We start from the raw sequence: 11,225 nt of genomic DNA on the forward strand, positions 1-11,225 counted from the left end.
TACTGTAAATACACTGATTATCAGACGGTATTGATGAAGCCATCCTCAGACCAAATTTAAATTCAAACCCATTACTTCGTCATACACAGCGGTGTTAGGTATACGCAATACGATAAGCACTTATCCATATAAAAGAGTCGAAATAGCCCTCGCCTCTCATAATAATTACTGATTCACTAATTTCACTTCATACTATTATCAACATTATACCAACAATAGTCCAAACAGCTTGGTGATCAAATTAGAAATAGCGAAATAAACCGAAAAAAGAACAGCGTAGACTTTGTGTTTATCTCATCGCACTCATCGCATTCCTGTATAAAAAGAAATGAAGAAGCAGACCAACTAGCTCGTTCATTGCGCTTTCAATGCTCAATTTGCTTGCAAATGCTTTTAGTGTTTGGCAAAACATGTGGAGTGTATCGTAAAACAAACTAAAAAAATGAAACAGTTAGTGAAACCGTGGCCCCAATCAACATCGAATAGATCACACCAAGTGAGGATAACGCGATTGTGGCCAGGATAAAGTAACTTAACCCTTTGAATGCTGATGACGTCTAAGAACGTCATACCGTTACTACTGCCGAGTGAGCATGACGTCTTCAGGCGTCATATGCAGATATGCAAAACATTCGTTTAGAGGTTAGTATTTGTTTGATTTTGACTAAAATAAGTTGTATTTATATTAACTACGTAGATAAAAGTATATCTATAACGTCAGTTTAGATTCATATTATGGCAGAAGCAATTCCAGTCCAGGGCTACCTCCACTAAAACACTACAATATAAATGCAGCGAAAAATCGAGTGAGCACACAGGTCACGTTAGGTATATTTCGTCAGCAATGAAAGAGTTATCCTATAAACACCTATTTACTTAAACTGTTTCACCAATGTGCGAAAATTGGCAAACAACCCTTTCCGTGAAACATAATTAACTCAGTGTAAACTAGACGAAGCTACAAGAAATAGTTATATTAACATAACATCTCAATGAATATAAAGGAAGCCTTAGGAGCAAACATTACTAACGAGAATACAATAGGTTAATAGGGCATTCCAAGATTTTGACGTTTATGTCACCGCTAGGAGGCAATTAATAAGTGTATTAGCAGAGACTTTTCTCTAAAAATGATAGTTTTTGACATATAAGCGATTAAAAATTGAAAAATTGCGAAATCGGCCATTTTTAACCTTTAAAAACTATGTGAAAAACTGAAAATTTGAATGTTGCCAAGGTAGGTAGATATTCTTTAAACATCGATTAATGAAATCCCGAAGAGTTTTTTTTGCAATACAATATTCAAAACTCCTTTGTTTTTTAATTGCTAATCAAGCGTGCGCGACACTATTTTCCACCGACAGTATGGTGCAAATGAAAGGAATAAATTCGTTATTTCGTAAACCGGCGGCTTTAAGGAAAAATCCCGAAACAGGTCGATTTTTATTTTTAAGTTATGATATTGTGGCGTATATGGCATACTAGTGACGTCATCCGTCTGGGCGTGATGACGTAATCGATGATTTTTTTTAAATGAGAATAGGGGTCGTGTGGTAGCTCATTTAAAAGCTGCTTCAATTTTCTATTCAGTAATGTAAACATTTGCATAATTACAGTAGGAAAAATGAAAGATTACCCATGAACGAACATATAAAACATGCTGTATTTTTCTGTCACCGTGTCACAAAACAAAATTTGCCAAAGCAAGTGCATGTACTTAATACTTATATATAGTATTTTTACTACAAAAACGTTATTACGTAGGTCAAAATTTTTGACGTAAGAGAACTGTCAAAACATTAGAATGTGACTTTTCATTATTGCTATGTTTATTATAAACACGGCAATAATGAAAAGTCACATTCTAATGTTTTGACAGTTCTCTTACGTCAAAAATTTTGACCTACGTAATAACGTTTTTGTAGTAAAAATACTATATGCTGTTCTTACAGTACTGGTACTAGTTCATTATTTTCTGGAACATAGAAAAGATGTGTTTAATGTGATCGCTCATGGGTAATCTTTCATTTTTCCTATTATATTTATACAGGGTGTCCTTCTACTTCTTTTTTTGTCAAATAATTTAAATTAATAAACATTTTTTGGACACCCTGTATAAATAATTATATAAATTTTTATATTACTGAATAGAGAATTGAAGACCCTTTCAAATGAGCTAGAAAACGACCCCTATTCTCATTTAAAAAAATCATCGATTACGTCATCACGTCCAGATGGATGACGTCACTAGTATACCGTATATGCCACAATATCGTAACTTAAAAATAAAAATCGACCTGTTTCGGGATTTTTCCTTAAAGTCGCCGGTTTACAAAATAACGAATTTATTCCTTTAATTTGCACCATACTGTCGGTGGAAAATAGTGTAGCGCACGCTTGATTAGCAATTAAAAAACAAAGGAGTTCTGAATACTATATTGCAAAAGGCTCTTCGGAATTTCATCAATCGATGTTTAAAGAATATCGACCTACCTTGGCAATATTCAAATTTTTAGTTTTTCACATAGTTTTTGAGAGTTAAAAATGGCCGATTTCGCAATTTTTCAATTTTTAATCGCTTATATGTCAAAAACTATCATTTTTAGAGAAAAGTGAATAAAGACCTTTTCTGTTTGGAATGATCCAAAAAACTTAAAAAAACTTTTTTCCATGCAAAAAAAATAATTTTAGAAAAAAAACAAAAAAAAACTTTTAAAAAATTTTTGACCACCTTTTGGTCCTGGCAACATGCAAATTGGTTAAAAGGAGTCCCTTTTGAGTAAGATTGTGCAAAAAAAAACGAATCAGAATATTTTTCCCAGCTGATGCGCAGTGGCTTTCTGGACTAACATTAAGAACTGATAGAATAACATTTATGTTGGCCTCCCGCTGTCAGATTGATGTAAAATTGACAGCATGTTGGAATGGCCTGTTAAATGAAACTGTTTTATATAAGTTATTATATAGTTATATTAATTGTATTATATTTTGTGTTGCTAATAACAATAACATCTGTGGTTGCAGCGAACAATAAATAAAAAACACTTTTATTTTATTAAATGTTAAATTTAAAAAATAATATAAGTTTAAATACGTTTGCCAATAATTTAGGTCCGGTTTCACCAACAACAAATAAATCAATGAATAGTTATTCGTCAAACAAAATTTATTAGACTTTTATATATATTTTGTTTCAATATAATTTTTTATTAATTTAAAGTTAAACATGCAAATTTACTTTTTTATAAATATTTACAGCGAGATTAACTTGTCCATTTATTCGAAGAGTAAGTATTTATTTGATAAATAAATAAAATAAATCTTATTTGACGTAAGTAAAATGGAGAAATGTAAGTTTATTGGTCGAATTACTTTATTCACAGAATAAATTACTATTTGTCGTTGGTGAGAAGAATAGAATTTAAAATACCATAATTCACGCTCGTATAATACATATACGCTCTGAGCTTCGCTGGTATCGCTCCTAGCGGTTACTAATTCAACTTTCACCGGTAATTTTTAAATTTATTATTTAATTGTTATCGCTTAATATTTACAACGCAAAAAATTAATTAAATTGTAATCGATTTTTTTAAGATTTTGCTAATCATTTTGACGTTCTATTGATAAAATATGAATTTCTTACTTCGGATACTTTCAAAATTATCGTGTAGATGGCGCTAAGATTGACAGATTGATTTATAATTACATATTACGGAACATTAAAAAAACTTAAATTCAGTATTTAAAACGTAAGTATATTTAAGTTAAAAATATATACCACAGCTTTGACCAACTAATATTTTTTATAATTAATGTTTTTACTTTTAATTTTAAATTAATCACTTTGACATTTATGTCAAATTTCCGGTAAAGGTTTACAGACTTGTCACTACTGGCGCTCGCGAATTTATAAATATCCCTTCTACGTACGAGCTCACAGCGTATAATATAATATAAAATATGTTCAGTTCTTCGCTTTACGATAATGCACTCTCTTGCTAGTTACATTCGTAACCAGTACAAGGTGACATGTAAATTCAATTTTATACTATTTCCTTTATTGGTTTCGTATTTATACATACATTGTTCAAAATTTCTCTATATATCGCCGGTTCGGAATAAGAATGACGTAACTGCAAATTTTGTCAAGTCCTGTTTTATTGGGTAATTAACTTCTAAAATACTGTATACAGACGATACAAAAGCGACAGAACTGTAAATATATGTTGAGTCACTACAGGGTAGTTGTGTCGTTATTGAAATAAGTAACTGTAAATAGGGTGTGAAAATGGGGAGAGTAATTTAAGATAATGAAAGTCGGACCAATAGGGATGAAAATAAAAGCCATCGCTGTAAGAATAAACGGTATAATAAATATTTAAAAACAGTTTTTTTTGTGCAGAAAAATTTTCAGATTAAGAATGACACAACTGAAGATAGGGTTAAAAATGGGGGGATTAAATTAAGACAATGAAATTCGAACCAATAGGGATGAAACTAAAAGCCATCATTGTAAGAATAAAAGCCATACCGATACTCTTTATATAATCACTATTTTAAATATTTAAAAATTTTTAGATGAAGAATGACGCAACTGTAAAAAGGGTTGACAATGAAGGGATTAAAATAATATGATATTAAAATTAATTGAATTGTGGAATATTTCATTGAAGGACTACAGAAATAGAGATTTAAAAGGAAAATTTACAACAGAAATTGTTGATGCAATCGGTATTTCTCAGATTAAAGTTGGAAGAAAATGGCACAATTTAAGGTGTCAATTCAATTCTGAAATTCGAAAAATGAAAAAGTGGTCAAGGTGACGATCAAAGGGAGTAGAAAATTAAATGGGAGGCTTTTGATTCTAGCGCCCTAGTGTCTGACCAGTGTACACACCAAGTATGGACATACTCTGGGCTAATTAGCAAAATTCATGGAAAAATTATTTACCAGCAATTTTATTGCTGGAATCGAATTATAAGGTCCTATATATTAATAATATAGGTATGCAAAGTCCGCAGATAGTGTGCTACTTTTTTTATAAACAAAATGGCGCCGACAAATCGTATTTTTTTCAATTATTGCTCTATAACTCCGAAGATTTTAACTTTACAACAAAAACACTCAAATAAAAATTCACCGCAATTAAATTCTGCATAGAGATATGTTTTTCACGATTTGCTCCGACGAAAATTTTCCTCGGAAAATGCGGGTTTTCATAACAAAAACTATTATTTTCAAATAAAGTTTTAGGTAAATAATTATTAATCAATAATTAAATAACTTAGTGACATCAAAGATTTCTTGGTATAGATTGTAATTCCAGAAGCCGGTGAAAATGAAACGAATATTTTAGCAACAATTCAATTGTTAATTAATCGCAACGATCGCAATAATAACCAAAATATTCATGATACATTGATCAAACTTATAAAGATTATAAAGATGAGATGCTTGTTTAATATTTTATCGACAAAATATAAATTTTTCTTTTTTTTGCATAATCCTTAAATTTTGAAAAAAAATAGTTATAATACGTTGGTCTAATTAGTAAAGTACAAAGCAAGGTTATTTACCAGCAATTTTATTGCTTTAATCGAATTATAAGATCCTACATATTATTAATATAGATATGCAAAGTCCACAGATAGTGTGCTACTTTTTTGTAAACAAAATGGCGCCGACAAATCGTATTTTTTTCAATTATTGCTTTATAACTCCGAAGATCTCAACTTTACACCAAAAATAATCAAATGAAAATTCACGTTTTTCCCGATTTGCTCCGACGAAAATTTTCCTCGAAAAATATGGGTTTTCCCAACAAAATCTCGAATTTTCAAAATAAATTTTTTGGGCCAGTAATTATTTATCAATAATTATATAGCTTGGTGAAATAAAAGCTTTCTTGGTAGAGAGTATAAATTCAGAAGCCGGTTAAAATGAAACGAATATTTTAGCAACAATTCAATTGTTAATTAACAATTTACAGTCGCAATATCAACCAAAATAATCATGACACATTGATCAAACTTAGAAAGATTATAAAGGTGTGATGCCTATTTAATATTTTGTCGACAAAATATAAATTTTTAGTTTTTGTGCATAATCTTTAAATGTTTAAAAAAAATTGTTATAAACAAATTAACATTTCTTAGAAATTGTTTATTATATTCTAATTTTAAAAATACTTAAAATGCGTATTTCATAGGTCTTGAAAATGTATGCTTTAAAAAAATTTTCCAACCATTTGCAAAAAAGTTAGGAAACAGCAAAATAAATATACGATATCCCCATTGTTTATAATTTGTTTTAATTGTTTCAAAGCTTAAAAGTGAGTCTATGGTACAATCTAATTACTCACAATGAATGTCAAAAATTAGTTCAATGGTTATATTTTAATCAAAAATTTAAAATACTTTTTTTTGTAAGTTTTAGCGCGAAAGTAGGCTTGATACAGAGCCGGAGATAAAATGTTCACTCGAAGCGACTGACACACTTAAACTCGCGCGAGTTGTGTATGTGGGCGGGTAGCTACGGTACTGTATTATTCTACTTTCGCGCGTGTAAATTAAAAAAAAAAATATATTTATAATCTTTAATTGAAATATAACCATTAAGCTGATAATCGATATTGTTTAATAAATAATTAGCTTGTACTTTAAACTCACTTCTACGCTTTGAAAGAATTAAAAAAAAATATTAACACCGTAGTAATCGTATGTTTACTTTGCTGTTTCATAACTTTTTTGCAAATGGTTGCAAAAAAGTTTTAAAGCATTCATTTTCAAGATATTTGAAATGCGCATTTTAGGTATTTTTTAAAATTATAATATAATGAAAACTTTCTGAGAAACGTTAATTTGTTTATAGCTATTTTTTTAAACATTTATAAATTATGCAAAAAAATAAAAAAAAATATATGTTGTCGACAAAATATTAAATAGGCATCTCATCTTTATAAGATTTCAAAGTTTGTTCAGTATATAATAATTATTTTGGTTATTATTGCGACCGTAAATTATTAATTAACAATTGAATTGTTGCTAAAATATTCGTTTAATTTTCACCAGCTTCTGGAACTATAATCTAAACCAAGAAGGCTTTTAAGTCACCAAATTATTTAATTATTAGTAAATAATTACTTATCTAAAACTTTATTTGAAAATTAAAGATTTTATTGGGAAAACCCGCATTTTCCGAGGAAAATTTTCATCGGAGCAGATCGGGAAAAACACAGAATACAGAATTTAATCACGGTGAATTTTTATTTGAGTGTTTTTTTTTTGTAAAGTTAAAATCTTCGGAGTTCTAGAGCAATAATTGAAAAAAACACGATTTTCGAGCGCCATTTTGTTTATAAAAAAAGTAGCACACTATCTGAGGACTTTGCATACCTATATTATTAATATATAGGATCTTATAATTCGATTCCAGCAATAAAATTGCTGGTAAATAACTTTTCCCAAAAATGGCCTATTCTCCGATAATCAGCCCAGACTAACACCAAATTAGTCTCAGACAACTCGAGATAACTCTAGGTAGAGACTAAAATCGTTGTAGTGTACACAGTTTATTAGATTTATCAGCTAGCTTCTCTATAATCTAGCTAGATTTGGCTCTACAGTGTACATTCGATGTAAATACCTTTAGACAAAAACTGAACATAACCAACATTGTAAACTTCCTTAAAGAGACTAAACTTTTTCATCTATTTTAAATTAATTAAGTAATTATACCTTAATGTAACATGTCGCTAATAACCATAAGTTGTAACCATCATCATCATAATCATACATCTCCAAGTGGAGCAAAGGGCACCTTGCGGTGTTCCAAGTAGCATGAGGTAAATATGTAACCATAATGCGACTAATATTAATAAAGAAAACTTAGCGAATAATTCATGAGAAACAATGCAATATAGCAGTACAAATTAAAACAGAAAAATCTTATATAACAGGGAAAAAGTAAAGCAGTTTTCCAAAAATCTCATAAAGCAATAGTATTTCTATTTAGTGCAGTCACTGAAGTTTTTCACCTCCGATTTCGTTGAATCTCAGTAGATTTTCATGAAAATTGGTGAGTAGTTAGAGGATATCTCAAGGAATAAAGGTAACACAAAGCAACTCGGGTCTACTCTAACTAATGATGGTAACTGTGAAGCATAAGTTCGGAGACGTATTGGTATGGCAAAAAATGCGATGAGTCGCCTAACTAAAGTTTGGAAAGACAGATCTATCTCTAAAAATATCAAGATGAGACTGGTAAATGCCCTTGTAATCTCAATATTTCTATACGGAGCAGAGACTTGGACTCTTCGCACATGCGAGCGCCAAAAAGCGCCAGCTGAAGATAGACACCAATGGAGAAACATTGTTAGGAATATTGGAAGAAATCACGATCCTCAGTAATGGGGAAACGACAGGAGAGAGAGAAAGCCAGCTTGACTTTTACCCTGGGGGTGTATGCCACCCCTTCTCGGGGGTGAAAATTATTTTATTAAAAATAATACCATAAGTCGATAGAGGGACAAACTATAAGCAAAATTTTTTATATAAAGTTATTAAAATAAATCAACACTTTTTGAGTTATTAAAGACCAAAGATTATATTTTTTTGTAAAATAATGCATGTTTTAAATCGGTTTTTCACGTATAACTCAAAAACTATAAGCTTTTAACCTTCGGATGACCAAGCGGGGGAAATTGTGACCCCAGCGTCAAAAAGCGTTTAATAAATTCAAAAGTATTTTCAATGTTTAACTCATTATTTTTTATTTGACTTTAATATCATTCTAGATATCCTCGTATTTTGAAATAAAAAAAATTCCCTTTATTTTACGAAAAAAAAATATATTCTGAAGTTGATGTTTATTAAAATAGTGTCTATTATGTGTAATTCCAAGTAGTTTTACGCTAATGACGTCGACTTTGCAAAGTAACAAGACACTTACTCAACATACACACTACACATGACACTAATACTCATGTTTGTGACTGGATAAATGACATAAAGTCCATGCCAAAAAAAAATTAAAAAAAAAACTTCATTTTTTTGTTAATTGCCATTTTTGACATTTTTGCCCTGGGGTCATTCCCCCCCCCCTTGGTCATCCGTGTAACAAAAAAAGGTTGGTCATCGGAAGGTTAATAAAAAATTATAATTTTTAAAATTAAAGATAATAAAAAATTGAATACACTTCTCATTTAAAGAACTGCACTAATGTTATTTCAAAGTGAGTTATGAGTAATTGAAGGTATATTTTTTTCGACAAGTACGCAAATCTAAGTATTCAAGCTTAAATAACGGGAAAACGATGCATTTAATAAAATATACCTACTAAATACTTGTCAAAGAACTTCAAAATACCTATCAAATGAGATCCAGAAGAAGTTAATAACATCAAAATTAAGCAAGTTATGATGAAAATAAGAGAACCCTTTCGAATTTTTTTGGAAAAAGTGAAAAATAAAACATACGCCATTTCCACAAAATTTAAAATTTATAGAAATCCTTACAAGAGTTTCTTTATATTAGCATAGGTAATGAATTTAACAATTTTGACTGGTTTATAATCCATATTTAAAAAAAAAAGATATAATTTTAAAAAATCAGAATTTTTCAAATTATTGTACCTAATTTTCATTTTCTTTTAATAATAACTCCAAAAATACTCAATATACGAAAAAAAAAATGATATATAACGAAATTTTAGTTTTTCCTGTACAAACTATTTTACCTTTTTTACTATTTCCGTAGGGTACAAAATAACCGAAATAGAAACGTTTAAAATTTAAATTTTGCTTCGAGAACCATGTAACCACGGCAATTTAACCTTTTATTTTTATAAAAGTAAGGGATTTAAAAGATTAAATTTAACGTGGTTTAAAAGCCCTTAGTTTTAGCTTACAAATGGTTTCTAAGCGAATCTGATATCTTAAAATTAACGGATTTATTAAAAAAAAACAATACCATTTCTTGGAAAAATTTTTAAAAGATAAATTTTTAAAAATTTTTGGAGCATAAATTTTAATGCTATCAAGTTTTTCGTGGGCTCATCTGATAGATAATTTTAAATACTTTGACAAATGTTTAAAAGGTTTATGTTATAAAATGCATCATTTCGCCGTTATTTAAGCTTGAATACTTAGATTTGGGTAGTCGCCAAAATAAATATTCATTCAGTTACCTATAACTCACTTTTCGTTAACACTAAAAGGTTTTCTAGTAAGGAATTTATTTCATTTTTTATTAGCTTCTATTGTGGTAATAATAACTTTTTTGTAAAAACTTATAGTTTTTTAATTATTTATAAAAAATCGGTTAAAAACATGCATTTTTCTCACGAAAAATTAAAATCTTTAATCTTTAATAACTCAAAAGGTTATGATTTATTTCAATAAATTTATATAACAAATTTTGCTGAGAGTTAGTCCCTCTATCGAATTATGGGGTTATTTTTAATAAAATAATTTTCACCCCCTAGAAGGGGTGCATCCACCCCCCAGGGTAAAAGCGCGAGTTGGCACCATGTCACCTTTGTTGTTTGAGATATCCTCTAACCACTCACCAATTTTTATGCAAATCTATGGAGGTTCAACGAAATCGGAGGTAGTAGCTCATATCCACCTTCAGTGACTGCACTAATTTCTTTGGTAACTAAACGTAACGTATGGATTTATATAGGTTTTCTATGGTCCACTTTTGCCAACTAAAAAATATATTTTAAAAGTACATACCCTTATTTTCTTTCTCCGTCATCGTTTAATCACGTCGATCGTCGTCACTTGATGGTATTAAAGACTTGAATGATTAATCGCAAATAAAATATAGCAGTCTTAGTACGTCTATCTTATCTTTGTTAATCAGGGTACAGACACAAAGAGTAGCTAGATAAATCCTAGCCGAACAATAAAAATTTTCAACGCTTCGGCATCAACTGAGATATTTACCACATGTTTATTACAGGTTATCAATCAACCTATCTGATATTGTTTATGATGTATGGAGAAGAGTGGGGGTATAATTAAATCCGTTTTTGTTTAACCAAATTTTTATTAACGTACTTACAACAATTTTTACTTACATATTATTCTGTTATAAACAGTTTATCTGCGTCACCGTAGTCTTTATGGTATATAAGCTCTTGAGGGTTTTATCCAAGCTTATTATTCTGGATTAACAGAGACCGTTTAATGAAGCGTTCCCTAAAAAGCTAGACATGCC

General features: G+C 29.8%; 1 protein-coding gene across 1 annotated transcript in view; it reads right to left on the bottom strand.

Annotated features, from left to right (window-relative positions):
* LOC126889815 (peptide transporter family 1-like) overlaps nucleotides 1-10,959 on the bottom strand; it is a 234,756-nt gene extending 223,797 nt beyond the window's left edge. The window contains exon 1 of the mRNA XM_050658479.1: nucleotides 10,739-10,959. Coding sequence (XP_050514436.1) covers nucleotides 10,739-10,760 — 22 coding nt within the window. The 5' untranslated portion in view covers nucleotides 10,761-10,959. The remainder of the gene's footprint in view (nucleotides 1-10,738) is intronic.
* Nucleotides 10,960-11,225: the final 266 nt, after the last annotated feature.

This window comes from Diabrotica virgifera, chromosome 8 (assembly GCF_917563875.1).
Source record: "Diabrotica virgifera virgifera chromosome 8, PGI_DIABVI_V3a".
Classification (NCBI taxonomy): domain Eukaryota; kingdom Metazoa; phylum Arthropoda; class Insecta; order Coleoptera; family Chrysomelidae; genus Diabrotica; species Diabrotica virgifera.